Source organism: Rhodofomes roseus, assembly GCF_022264815.1.
Source record: "Rhodofomes roseus strain CIRM-BRFM 1785 chromosome Unknown C8Q71scaffold_18, whole genome shotgun sequence".
Taxonomy (NCBI): Eukaryota; Fungi; Basidiomycota; class Agaricomycetes; order Polyporales; family Fomitopsidaceae; genus Rhodofomes; species Rhodofomes roseus.
In genome coordinates, this window is record NW_025952974.1 from 682,653 (window position 1) to 696,867 (window position 14,215).

General features: G+C 55.9%; 3 protein-coding genes across 3 annotated transcripts; 1 reads left to right on the plus strand and 2 right to left on the minus strand.

Moving 5' to 3' along the window:
• Positions 1-44: 44 nt before the first annotated feature.
• On the minus strand, positions 45-7,948 carry C8Q71DRAFT_712712 (uncharacterized protein; the record flags this gene model as incomplete). The annotated part of the gene is given in 15 exon segments (XM_047920871.1): positions 45-124; positions 167-332; positions 389-542; positions 598-709; positions 765-890; positions 944-1,000; positions 1,057-1,191; positions 1,248-2,041; positions 2,094-2,758; positions 2,810-3,268; positions 3,321-4,116; positions 4,172-5,555; positions 5,637-6,910; positions 7,443-7,616; positions 7,629-7,948. The coding sequence occupies 15 exon segments, from the start codon at positions 7,946-7,948 to the stop codon at positions 45-47; spliced, it is 6,696 nt and encodes a 2,231-aa protein (XP_047776332.1).
• Positions 7,949-9,402: 1,454 nt separating this feature from the next.
• Positions 9,403-11,971, plus strand: C8Q71DRAFT_774081 (uncharacterized protein). Its single transcript, XM_047924495.1, has 4 exons — positions 9,403-9,721; positions 9,786-10,297; positions 10,353-10,620; positions 10,670-11,971. The coding sequence occupies exons 1-4, from the start codon at positions 9,590-9,592 to the stop codon at positions 11,786-11,788; spliced, it is 2,031 nt and encodes a 676-aa protein (XP_047776333.1). The 5' UTR covers positions 9,403-9,589; the 3' UTR covers positions 11,789-11,971.
• Positions 11,972-12,318: 347 nt separating this feature from the next.
• Positions 12,319-13,801, minus strand: C8Q71DRAFT_860376 (uncharacterized protein; the record flags this gene model as incomplete). Its single annotated transcript, XM_047927792.1, has 2 exons — positions 12,319-13,725; positions 13,790-13,801. The coding sequence occupies 2 exons, from the start codon at positions 13,799-13,801 to the stop codon at positions 12,319-12,321; spliced, it is 1,419 nt and encodes a 472-aa protein (XP_047776334.1).
• Between the last annotated feature and the right edge of the window lie 414 nt (positions 13,802-14,215).

Here is a 14,215-nt window from a genome sequence, read left to right on the forward strand (position 1 = left end):
GCGAGAGTCAGAATATACAACAGATATACACGGTATGATCATGATCACGATGCAACCGAGAACGAGAGTGAGTGTGGGCTGCCAAGGTCCAGGTCAAGCACAGGCGGCCCCGGGGCAATGGCGACTTGCGTGACATCCTTCTCGTCGTCTTGCGGGGTCTCGGGACCCTCCTCTGCGTCCGCGTCCGCGTCTGCATCCATGTCGTTGTCGCAAAGGAGGTCTTCATCTTCGTCTTCCTCCGGGATGGGCTCGTCGAACTCGAGCTCTTCCTGTTCCTGTTCGTACTCCACTTCAGCGTCCTGCTCGAGGGCATCGTCGAAAATGCTGTGAGACTACACAAAGTGTCAATGATCTCGTATGCTTTTACAAAGATCCAAATGGGACGTACATGAGAGATGAGTAACCTCAGTGCCCGGTTGCATGGGCCCATGTTGGCAAGGAACCCAGCAATGTCGTTGGTGGGCGACCGAAGGATATTTGGCCCAAAGACCGTGGCCAGCGAGTCTGCTGTCATTTGGTTGTTCTCTTCAAAGTCTGTTACCCTACAAGTGGGTCAGAACTCGACACAACACTGCGATCCGTAAGTAGGGGACGAACTTCTCGAGATGTTCGATGATACGTTTGAGGAGATCGAAATGCATGTCGGACAGGCTATGGACTACTCGGCGGATACCAGACACTTTCATGTCTAAATCAGCTCCGTCAAGGGCTAGTACGAACAGTCAGATCGCGACGACGAAGCGTAGGAACAAAGCGATACTCACTGACGGTCCTCAGGATGTCGTCGTACGCAGCAGAAGAGAAAACACCGCCGGGGAGAACACGGAACCACGACTTGATGAGGTCGCATACAGCATAAATATCGGTTGAAGGAGTGATGGGCCATTCGCCTTGGTGCGATGGCATCAGCGAGGTTGGCCGCTCGAAGTGTAATAACACTGACCTCGATTGAGAGCGTCCTTGTATGCATTTACCTCTGCATGTGAGCCAGCAATACGGTCTATGGACGGACACACATCAGTGTTTTGTAAAAATCAAAGGAGACAACGGTCATACATATTCCAACCTCCGTCAGACCGCGAGTCTCAACCTCGGAAATCAACCGCTCCAGAATGGATGGTATTGTCCCCAGTGGGACGTCGCCATCCTGCGACTCCCTCTTGAGTATGACTTCGAGGTCGACGCCGAAGACTGTCAACAGAGCTCAGCATAGGCCTCGGCCAACAGTTGAGACAGTAATTACTCACAAGCGCGAGGGTCTCTCGAAGCTGCCACTGGTTGACTAAGGAGATGGTCAGATAGCTGCATTTTGGTATTCTGCCCAAGGTACGTCAGTCGACGCTTGGCAGCCATCGCCGACACATGCTGGAAAGTATCCATCCACTTCTTCATCTCGAGCTTGCCGGTTGCTTGTAGGAGATACTGGCCACCGTCCTCGGTGTCAAGCTGGAACGTAAAGGACCGCTCGTTGTTCACGAATTGCGCAACTCGGGCGTCAACTACACTGAGCACCAAGGACGGTTTGTTCGTCGGCGTAAAATCGAGTTCAGCAGGCGTTCGCTTTACTACGCCTGCAGAAAGAGTGTCGGAGGTGAAGGCACTGGAGATGGGCCGCATGAACTGGAAGAACGCAGACGACATGCTCTTCTTGTTACGATGTTGTTTCTGAGAAACAATAGGCTGTCGTCTCGGCTGCATAGCCTTACTGAGAGACTCCTCTTTCCTCTCGTATAGTTGCTGTTCATGCCTCTTCTCCTTGCTCAGGCGGTCGCGGAGATGCCGATCGCGTTTGTTTTTCTCCTGCTGAAGTGTGACCAATGCCTGGAATGGTCTGTGGATCTTCTTCGCTCCTAACGGTCCTGACTGAGTGGCTTCGCGATGCGCCTCTTCCCGAATTCCACGGATATCGAAATGCGTGGAAGACATCTGGCGTTCGATGTTGTTGAGACGCTCGAAGTCACGTCGATCGACATGGCGGCGTTGTCGACGCTTTCGCGATGCGGCAGCTCCTGTGGTCGATGAGATCAACGTTCTCAAGGATCTACCGAGGTAATCAGCTTGCGAATGCGTAGCAGATGGCAAAATGCACTCACCGTCGCTTATCAAGGTTCACCATCCCTGAGCTCGTTTCGCTCGCCGACTCCAAAACATCCGGCGTACTGATGATCTCCAGCATCTTTTCCAGGACCCACCCAATGTCTACTGCTAGTGTGCCCCTCGATGCGATGGATGGGGCCGGCTTGCTGAGGAATGCGGCTAGACTTTCGCAAGACGTCCCTCGGGCCAGCGCGAGGTTCTGCCATGCGCGATAGTGCGTACGGCTCTCCACGCTGACAACCGCCGATGTAAGGATCGCTTCCACAGCCGAGCGAATGCACGGACGCTCTGCGATAGAACGCTCGAGGTAAGTGACATCCGTCGTGCTTCGAAGGCGAGACACTTCGATTGCCCTGAGGAGTTTCTCCATGCGGGCCTGACGGGCACGAAGGCCCAGCCTAGGAGGGATCACCTGGCAGATGAGCCATTTGCGCAAGATGTTGGAGGCGCGAATGCAGCCCCTCACTGAGGGAGGAAGTAGGCGATAAAGCGAGTCTTGGCCGAGTTCGGAGATGAGAGCTGACGGCTCAATCTCTGTGATATAGGAATTCATGGCCTGTATCTCCACTTCATCCAACAGCGAGCTGGGATCACGAGGAAGGAACCAGCCAGTGCGATCCGCTGATTGTACCTCGAGAATGTCGGCCGTCACGAACAAGTCCTGTGAGAACCATTGAGTGAAACCCCTAACATGAACAACGTTTGATAGTACCTCCTGATTGACGTTACGGAGCGCTGCAGAAGTCATCGCATCCAGGTTGTCCACAAGCTCTTCTGCATCTAGCTCGTCGATGTTGGGGATATCGGAACCAAAGTTGTGACTTCCTGTTGCGCTCGATGCGCCATCAGACAAGGTTTCGGCACGTGTTGGTCTCAACGTCTGAGAGTAGAAGCTCATACGTAGCGTCTTGCGGAGTTGCTCTAGGACGGAGACTTGTTGACGAGTCTCTTCTGCAAGTGTTGGCAACTCATGCTCCGCGCGGCTATCGAGGAAAGAAAGAAACGAGTTGTGCAGTGGTGCATCATCAAGAATGTCCTGGGCACCCCCGCCTCGGTTCACCCACTCGTTCATCGTTTCCAGCACCTCCGAACGCTTGCGCATCGCATTGCTGACTTCGCTGAGAGAGGACGACTGTAACACTCGTGCCGAGTCGTACCGTTTCCTCAGGAACTGCGGAGATATAAGTGACAGGCTGATCTCTAGTCTCGACTCAGAAACGCACCTCGAACAGGATCTGTGGCGTCATGAAGCTCCTGTAGACATTCCACCACACGTCCGAAAAATCATCCATATCAAGCTTTACCTCCCGGGTCTTTGAGGCTGTAAGAGGCATCTCGCCATTATCGTCGGAGACAGACACGGAAACTCCTTGAAGTCCGTGAACCAGGACGTCGACAAGTCTGTCCAAAGTACCTGCTTGCACAACGACGCGAAGAGCCTTGTCCGACGATGCCTCTGGCATGAGCAAGCTCGTACGCTGAGAAATGGATGGCAACGAGTTGCGTCGAATCATGCTAGGCTTCCGATCTAGCCCATGAGAAACACCAGGTGAAACGCGGATGGACGAAGTACGAGAGACAGTCCCTCCTGATGCCGGGCTGTCGGCCACAGAACTCGGTGGTCGCGAAGGAGTACGAGATGTCGGGCGGGATGGTGTTGACGGGTCCACTGATGGGACGAGGAGAAGCAATTCGCCGTCAAATACCGAGAGGATGGTACCACCCAATTCATTCCCAGCCGCCGTTCGCCCGCCATTGGGCGAGTCTCTACTCATCCTCTGCGGGAGTTGACGTAGATGCTGTATGTCTTGCAAATTTAGGCTTGTGCTACTCTCCAACCGACCGCGCATCAGCAATCCCCTGTTGATTAAGGACACTGTGGCTAGCGGCTCAGGGAAGAGCACGCCCACTAGTGATGGGGTCGACTGTTGCGATGTAGATCGGGTCCAGTAATGTGGCTCGAAGAGCCCTTTGCGTCGCGGCTCCGCAGCTAGTGACAAGGACATGAACTGCTCGATTCTAAAGGACAGATAAGCGCTGCTCAAACATACATAAACCCGAGAAAACTACTCACCGAGTGAACTTGGAAGCTATACCATGCCCGCTTCTCCCTTCCCATGAGTGGCGCCAAACCTTGCCTAGCGTCTCGACATCACTCGGCTCCAACGTTTCGTCAAACTGACCGCGCTTCGTACATAGCGCGAACGCTGTCCGCAATGCTTCAAATCGCTGCCGCGCCTCACTCAAAGACTCTAGCTGCCATTCGTCTCCGGCACCATACCGCGCTCTCTCCAGCGCCGTCCGGATTTGATTTTTGACGTCGCCAGCCCATGGGATTGCGACCGGCTGATCGGACACTGCAACATGACCTCTCTCCTGGGGCTGCGCCCACGATTGCACGATAGCAACGGCTTCGGAGTCGACCCTCTTCCACACTTTCTCTAAGCGAGCGACAGGCCGAGAACAGAGAGCTGAGAAGATGGCTCGCCAGGAACACTCATCCCCTGTCCGTCGGCAGAGTTCACCGATCTTGGCCCAGGCTGAGATGACCTCTGAACGTGTATGCGTCCGAGAGGTCGGGACGTGTCGCTCCTCGGACGCGATTAAAGGGTAGCCGATGGGCGGAGATGTCGTTGTTCCAGCAGGCTCGGGTACTAGTATCTGAATGAGGATCATGCGCGTGAGCCAGTGTGGTTGGTCGTCGGTGCCCAGGAAGGGCGCTAGGGGCGAGGAGACAGATGCCGTGCTTTGTTCCGTGCCCTCTGTCTCTACTGTTTCCGAGCTGAGACACAGGTCGGCCGTGAAGTTATCTGGTACATGCACAAGCAGCTTGCGGTTGAAAACGGACAAACTTCGCGCAGCCAATTGCGCGTCGAGGCCAACGAGAGCGTCTCTCGTGAAGCCATCGCGTTCTAGTGTCGCAAGCAATCCATCCCTCGAAGACGTTGGGCGAATCGCAGTGCTGGGGCGGTCCGAAGGAGGAAGCACGCCGAGCGCATCGACAATAGACATCATCTTGCTTTTGACGTCTGGCCTGGGCGAGAACGCTCCGAGGTCTGGTGACTTGTCTAGATTACCGGGCGACGAGGACCCCACCTGCGGAGAAGCCGTATACAACGCCTGTGTGGAGGATGACTGGGGCAAGCCGGCAAGTTTCGGGACAGCGGAAGGGTCCGAAGGGAAATCAGGGATGGTGTCTTTCCGCCACTGCTCCCAAGCATTACGGTCCACCGGGGCGCCGTGGTAGCTCAAGTATTGACCTGCGAGCCACTGCACTCTGCCAGTTTCCTCCACTTTCGCAGCATCGTCCGCTCCACTGACCAGGTATGCACAGCACCGCATGAATTCCGTCTCGAACTTGCCTCGGCCGACAGCGAAAGGAAAGCTGAAGAGAATGCTGGAGGCAAACTCTCGCCAAGCAGGTGCATATCGAGACGACGACTCTGGTGAGCCGTCCACTTGCGATGTCTCCTGGCCAGTCGCAGCATCTGGGTCTTCCGTGGGCTGTTCTTCTCCGGCGCCTGACCGGTGATCGTCACCATCCGTGTCGCTGTGAGCAACGCTGACAAAGGTTGTCGCAAAGACGACTTCGTGGACCAGGGCCTCAAATGCACCGCGCTCGACCTTCCCATCAACGACCACTAGCGACGGGTGAGTCCCTCGTCCCCAGTATGCTCTCTTCCTATCCCTGCTTCTCCCGCCACGTGTCGTCATCTCGTCGCCATCCCCGCTGTCGAGCTCGCCATCCGTCAAGCCTTCATCCTCAAGCACTGTGACCAACTCCGTAGGGAACAGCTCCTTGATGGCAGCGCTCCGGTCACCCGGAGCCTTGTAGAAGTACAGTTTCGAGCCCTTCATGACGAGCTTGTACGGCTTCCAGCCTTTGGATAGAGTGGGGGCGGCGCTACCGCTCATGTACGTGTGAGTAGCGTGCACATTCAGCGCCGAGGGCGAGAAGTCGACGAGGCGATTGATGAATCCAGAATGGTACAGCTGCGAGGAACGCTTCTCCGCCTTGAACGCGTGCGCGTCGGCCGGCGGCTCGACTATCCTCGGGACGAGCGAGGTAGGCGATGAGGGCGTATCGGTCGGGCTCGATGGATTAACAGGAGACCGGCCTCCACCCAAGCTGAACGGGAAGGGCGAGCGTGCAGTTGGCCCGTGGCCACCGCTCCCGCCCGAGTTGTTCTTCTCTCGTTCTCTCTCTGGCGTACGCTCTGTGACTGACCCTGCCGACCCTTTGCGCTTGGGACTCAAGGGAGGCTGCAAGGCACCTTTCGGTGAGGCCAGCTTTGACGGCAGGCGGGGTGTGAAGGAATGCGATCGCGTATGGACATGGGCGCTAGAGTTTGAGAGCGACGGTGCGAGGGCCGCGCCGTCTGTAAGCGTGGGCGAGGCTGCAGACAGCTGGATGCTCGGCCGGCTCGGAGGCGAACTGGACAGTGGTTCGGAAGGTGACGTGCAGATGGTAGGGAAGGGATAGTTCTTCTGCTGCGCAGACATAGTGGAGGCCACGGAAGGTGAGGGCGCGTTACTCATACTTCCGACGCTGCCGACGCGATTGCTCCTGTACTGCCCGATCTTGTCATAAAGGGTCGTGTCAATAGGCGTCAATGCTGGTGCAGGCATGTGGGAGGACAGTTTGCTGAGGTCGTCTGCCGACTTGGACCAAGGCTTGCGCGAGATATTGCGCAGGTCGCCGAGCCCGCGAGACATGGATGGTTGAGTAGGTGACGAAGGCATTCGGGGAGAGGCAGGCGGTTTCGGTAGGTCGTCGAATGCATTTATGGTGCGAGATAAATCGAGTACAGACCTGTAGAATTGAGTTCATAAGTACAGGATTATCCACGGGCAATATGGTGAAATATCATGGCAGATGTCTGCAGTGCGCCTAGGTGACCCTGACAGACTTCACGCGAGGTGAGCCTCAAACGTGGACTAGACCAAGGTTCTGCAGTTAGGTGATACATTGGCCTTTCAAAAAAGTCCAGGATAAACGTCCAGCTTGCTTGACAGCGGCTATTTGCAGCGTCTTAGACGTATTTTCATGCGCATAGTTTGGCTCATTGGGAGTCCGGATCACCCGATGTCAAGTATTAACGTCCTTCGCCTTCATGCATTCGAGCGGAGCCAAACAGACCCCATTGTCATCCAGACACACCACGGCCGGAGCTAGCGGAGACAGCGCGTCCGAACGAAACGCCCACCAGTGAACGATACCTGTTGTGTGTTCGGTAGCCCAGCAGGCCGCAACATCCCCATGAAGCATGACCCGTTTCCGACACTTGAAACGCTGGTATGCACCCGGCGAAACGCGTGTCAATTGTACCGCGACGTCTTCACACACGTATCTGCCCAAAAGCGTCGACATAAGGCTACCTCCACAGAGGACCGGCGCGCCGTGCGGCAATGAATACCTTTGTGACACACTTCGAGAGCGACGGCCATGGCCGTTCCCGAGAAGACATACTCGCACGCGGCCGTGCGCGACGAACGAATCATCCGGAGGGACGAAAAGACTGAAAACTCACTTGCTTGTAAGCCCCTTCTTATCCGGCGAAACATTCAGATTCTCCAAGAACGGACGAGGGTCCGTTGGGTGCGAGATCTTGTGCTTCCGGCCTGAAGAACTCGTGCTGGACCTCGGTTCGTTGGAACTAATTGAAGAGCGCGACGCCTTGTCGGACGTCGCGCGGTTGAACCATTTCGTCGGCCTCGAGAGGAACTGCGTGAGCCCGTTCGAGGGCGAGACAGAGCGCGGCGATGTTCCCGGAGACGTGGAACCCGTGCCAGGGAAGACGACCTCAGGCGGGCTGAGGGAGTTGGAGGATGCGCCCCGCCGCGGGGCCATGATGGGTCGTCACAAGAAAGAGTGTCGTAGCAAAACGAGGGTAATTGATTGAAATGCTCAAGCCTCGGTAAGGTATACGTCCTGTGATTGATATTAGTGGATGGGGTTGTGGGCGCTGCGCAGCGATGTCGCGTACGCACCTGACGCGTAGGGTTCTCCAGCCAGACCCCAGGTCTTGTACGATGAGTAGACAGTAGGCAGAGAGGCGAGATGAACGACGCCGTCGACGTCGACGTTAGGGGGAGACTGTGGTGGACGGAGTCCCGGACGACTTAAGGTCCGCGTAGCAGTGAATTCCCTACTCTAGCCGTTTATGGTCATACGTATTTTCCCGCACACCGCGCTCCCGATATGGTAGGCGTAGTGTTCGCTTCGCCTGCTAGCTCGAAGCCGGTCCTACATACTGCTGGAGCTATGTAGACTACATCATTCAGCGGCAAGCTGTGTTTTTTACATCCTTTGTGAGGATATTAAATTCACATTACACCTCCTGCAGACGAATAAACACCGGTTCCGCCGCAATCATCGCGGCGTGTTGTAAGCCTGAGTACCACGGACGGCCTATCAGGCTGACGAGTGCCTTCTGTGCTCACTTAGGTTATCCAGATAAATCACGCGTTTATCTACTTTATATTGATCCAAACCCGGTGCTATAGACCAACTACCCCTCCCCCCGCGGGCCCGGCGTCACCGGCATGGAAGTCAAGTACTTAGTACTGATGCAGCTTGAGCTTGAGCTTGAGGCCTGACGGTCGCGCATTGATGACATTCGATAATACACATAGACTATCAAACAGGGTCACAGCTATGATGTGGGCAACCATACATAAGTATATCACAGCTCTTGCTAGACAGTGTGGTAGGTAATAGGTACAGTAGTCAGGCTGCTATACTTAGTGCGAAGCATTGTCGCCGTAAGTATCTAGCTTGTAGAGTCGCACTCGAATGACGTACGATTGATGATTCGCTTTCTGTTTGGAGGAGATACGTAGTATGAGCAGTCTTTTGAACACGGGCATCCATGCGGGGTTCCACCATACGACAAGCCCGACCCGCATCGATCTGAACGAGTCACAGCCCGCCAAGCACGTTGGGTCGTTGTGTTGCGCGACTTGGTCGTCAAGCTCCTTCATTCCTTGTATCCATGTGGCCTTCGACAGCGTCACTGTTGTCTTTCGGCTTGTCTTGCTTTTTGTCTTGTCCCGAGCCAGCGCTACAAGTCAGAGGTTCGTTGCTTCTCCCTCGCTTCGACCAACAACTAGAACTAAAGATAGCTTTTGTTTGCAGGTTGTGCAGGAGAGGACCGAGATGGTGAACACTAAAAGTATATGAAAGACGAAGGAGAGTTTCAATCGGCTTCACCTCGACGACTCGAATACGGCTTGAATACAGCACACGTGACCGGTAATCGGCGTTAGGTTACACTCTTACGGTAAGTTACTCAGTAAGGAACCCTCCACATCCCGGACCCCTCCTCCTCCTCCTTCTCCTCCTCCTCCTCGTTTGACCTATCCCACTATCTAGGGCATTTTCAGTCGCAGCCGGAGCTGCCTCATATACCCGACCAATACCCTCGGACCACGCTGATACCACTGCGGCTTACGCCATCCTCGTCTCAGAATTTCCGGCACTCCGCCTCGAATGTCACTCAGCACGTCAAACGATACTACCGACGCTCAACAAGAGAAAATGTCGCTTAATACGCTCCCTTACGATCTTCTGCTCAACGTTGCTCAGCATCTCGATCTTCGGGATATCCATGCCCTGCAGTTGGTGAGTACGGATGCGTAACGCTCAGGCCTGCGACCGTAGTTCGATTGACGCTGCGAACCCCCAGACTTGCCGATCTCTCCATGACTTCGCCAGTACCAGGCCGGTGTTTCGCAACCTTGCCGTCGCACTACTGCGTCGATGTCGTGCCCTACCGCTTGCCGGTTTCCAGCGCTTTTCCGATCTCACAACGGAACAGCTCGTGGCAGTCGTTACGAAGGCCACACGTCTTGAAACGGCGTGGTTGACTCGATCACCGAGGCCAGCACGCAATCGACCCTTCATCCACGATGCCAACGAAACGGAGCCCAGCGACGACGCAAAACCGGACGCACCGCCGAGTGACTGGTACAAGGTGATTAGCGCGCCACCGAACGAGGAGGTGGACTGGTTGTCCCCAATAACATCCAGCTACAGTCTCTGTGCCACGAAAAGTGGAAAGGTCGTCTGCTGGGACGTACACCGGGACAAGTGCCTGGCAGAATGGGATCCCAGGGAGCGGTGGGAGCTGTGGAAGTGCCGGGTCGAGTTTGACAGTCGCACCGTCTTCTTCACCATGGCCAAGGTGCTACACCGATCGTGCGTCTAATACCTATGACAAGTCTTGCCTCTATGAGTTCTAACCGCTGGGCAGCTACGAGGATCGCCTCATGGAATTTGTCCTGATGAAGCTGCAGTTTCCCGACGCTGATGCTGGCGCCGATACGACTCCAACGCCCACTTTCACGACGCTAGCCCGATTCAAGACGATCGGTGTTGTCATGAACGTTTTCCTCCTTGATCCGTCATCTAGATTGCTATCTGCTTTTGTTTGGGTCTCGGCATCGAACACCATCGGACTTTACGCTCTACTGGACTGGGATCAACAAGAATATGTATTCATAGATACAGGCATCGAATGCGTGAGTGCCGTTTTGCCATGCAATATAATATGATCTAATCACTTCGCAGTCGATGTCCTCAAATTGGTCATGTATCCTGTACAAAGAGCAGATCGTGATCCACTCAGAGGAGAGCGACTACGCTCACCAATACTTCTACCCTATCTCACTACTACGACAACATAACAAACCATCATCACCAGAGTCGTCATTCGTGCCCGCACTGTCGGCGCGGGTGAGTCCAGCTTTGACTATGACGGCGCCGTTCATCTTTCCGCCGCGGACCTTGACGATATCTTCCTCCTCGTCCTCCTCGTCCGAGGAAGAACAACCAGCTCGGACTGAAGCAGTCTTGGAAACGGGCCCTCGCACGCCCTCACAGAATCCCAACCCATTCCCATTCCCGCCATGGTACCCCGAGAGCGCACACTTCGTGCGCCAATGGTGGCCGACGATGCCTACGATTCCCCGGCTCAGCTGCACCGTGGTCTTACTGGCCGAACACGACATGGAGTCACACCGCACGCGGTATGTCCTCGCGCAGCACTACTTCAAAGTGCCGCTCTTCGACAGGAGTGACGACTCCAAGGCCAACCCTCCCTTGGCTGCCGACGAAGCGGACTCGGGGTCCGGTTCGGGCTCAGGGTCTAGCTCTGCCTCTGGCTCAGGCTCAGGCTCAACTTCGAGCTCGTCCTCAGGTCACTCCACCGCAGACTCGACGACGATCACCGTTTCGAGCAGCGCGGATGAGCGCGCGGACTCGATGATGAAGATTTGGTACGTGAGCCAGCCCTTCGAGGTTGTGTGCGTGCTCGACGGCGTGGACGACGACGCGGAGGACGGCGGTGTGCAGACGGAGCGGCCGCGTCCACTGATGGCGGTCGACTTTGGGCACGCGGTGTGGGTTGAGTACGCGGACATGGAGGTCAAGGAAGACGAGAGCGACCCGAAGCGCCTCCGCTTCGTGTCATTCCCGCCTGTCATGGGCGAGCGCGACGGGCTGTACGACGCGGAGGGCAAGCGCTGGGAGAAGCAGACGGAGCGGGACCTGGAGGGCGTCGTGCGGACGCTGGACATCCCGGACGATCTGGACTTGGACTCGGTCGAGACGATTAATATCGATCAGTCTCAGGGCGCAGTGATCATCTCGGTGAGGGAGGGCAAGATTTTCATTTTGTGCTATGAGTAGAGCGGGAGGGACAGGCACGGGTGCGATAGTGGGGTGTTGTGTATGTAGTGATATATCGCAGCGTAAAAGGTTTTGTAGCTTGGACTCCGTAATACGTATCATCTATTAGTTGCTAGCACTTTCATGTGCCATACATCGTCTAAGGATTTCATTCAATATGATCGATCAGAGGATATCTCAGACAATCCGCGAGGACAACAAGTGGTAAAGGTATGACGAGGCCCCCGTACTAACTTGTAGGTCCTAGTCTTCAAGCTTCAAGCTTCAAGCTCTAGCTTAATAGATCCTTGCCAGTGGGGTTGTCGTCATAGAAGACGTCTTGCATTCGGACAATCTCTCAGTACTCGGTGTCTGTTCGCGTGAAACCCATTGAGCATCGACACATTGCGGTAATAAGTAACTTCTAGGTGTATGTAGTACTGGCTTAGTCCTTGCGTGAATATTGTCCGAGTGCACTGAATGACAAATCAAAACACGATATCTCATGATCATCAACGTTAACAAAGGAAACGATGCACGAACTATTGCGTTCAAGTCCGTGCACGGCGTGCGAACTCCGCCGTCGAGTATGACGGGTGGGGCGATAACATCGCCGAGCCGCCGTTCGATGGTTTGGAAGACAAAGTTGCGGCGCTTGTAGCCGACGACGGTGACCGTCCATGAGGCAATGCCATCGTCGAAGTTGGTCTCTCTTCCGGTAACTGGTCATAATACAGCGGCATCGCGTGGAATGCATGCTGCGAGCGCACGCGCGGGAGGGGCGACCCAGGCGTGACCAGCGCACTCCTCCCTGGATCAGCGCCCGCGCTTGCCACACTGTGGCCCTCCGCGGACTCGTTTCCCACCTCGCCCACGGCGGCGAGCACGCCGCGCCACGGCGACGCGCTGCTCGTGAAGGGGTTCGGGAGGCGGCCGACCTCCGCGAACTCGGAGGCCGCGGTGGACGTGCGCGACACCGATCCCGAGGGCGTCTGTGCGTCTGCGCGGTCGCCATCGAACTGCGGGAACCGTGCCACGGCGGAGGACGAGACGGAGGTGGCTGCGCTTGGGCGCCGTCCGCCCGCGAGTAGGCTGCTGGGCACGCTGGGGGTACGACTCGGGGGCGTGTTCGGGCGTGAGATCGAGCCGTGACGGACGTGTGGTGGTGAGGCGGCAGGTGGTGGGGTCAGGACGGGCGTTGGTGGCTCGCTTGTCCCTGGAGGTGCGGCGGATGGGATGAGGGACGCCGTGCTCTCGTTGTGTGCGTGTCTGTTGAGAGGACGATACTCGTGGAGGAAACTCGGCTCGAGGCGGACGATGCGTGGAGGCTGGAGTTTCAGGTCCGGGAAGGGCTCATGAGACCTTGTAGATGCGCTATGTCCCTGCGACGAACTTGCTTTCCTACTGGGAACGGGGGATGGCCAGCGCGGGAGCCATGCCGGCCATTGAGGGATACGAACCGCAAGGTGCGGGATAGCAGATGCAGCATCATGGCCCACACTTGACATGTACTCGTCGGAGGCCTCTTTTGACCTCGAATCGGGAGACTGGGGAGACTGGCAATTCGGATCGCTGGTGTCTGGCTTGTCAGAGCGTAACCCGGGATTGTTGTCGGTCTCCGAGCGCTCGAAGCGAATAGATATGTAGGACTCGTCAGAGTTCTGCGAGCGTGATATTGCCACATCCGTAACAGGTCTCTCTGGCTGCGGTCGATCGTTACGCGAGAGGAAGGGTACACGTAGAGTTGGCTTTCGTGGTAGACTCCATCGTGCGTCTTTATGGACGACCGTTGTCTGGCTCACCATGATCAATGGGCCACGCTCCCATATTGCGCCATCTTCTAGTTGCTGTGTACGCTTTTGTACACGTCGGCGGATGAGCACCAGAACTAGGATCAAGAGAGCAACGAATACGATAATGGGGAGGGCGATCGCCACCGTCACCCATCCGGTGGATGTCTAGAACGTTCATCCGTGCATGATCAGTACCTCGCACTGCGAGATTATAAGGAGTGGTACTTACAGAACTTGACATTACCCTCGAGCCGCCTCAGGCTGATGAATCTCGTTAAATACCAGTAGCCAAGGTGTCGATTATGCCCGCGATGACGTGGTGGTCCGCGGTTGTGCAATCTGTAGAGTAGAAAAATGAGTACGAGCACACGCAGTGAAGTGAGATTGAAAGGTGTGTCTCGGGGGACAGCCGAGACACTGCCTGATAGTGTGTTATGTATAAGCTGCGGCGGTGGGGACCAGGCGCCGACTACTAGACCGACAGACGCTGATGGGACTGCGGCATGGGTGCTGCGAGCGCCGTGGGCGGTACACTGAGACCTGGGAAATGTCGGCGATTCGGAAGACCTGAGCTACAGCGAGCATGCCGAGACGATTTGTTCGAACTGGTGCTCGCAGACAACCCGGGTTTTGATTGGTATGTAGGTGATTCGGT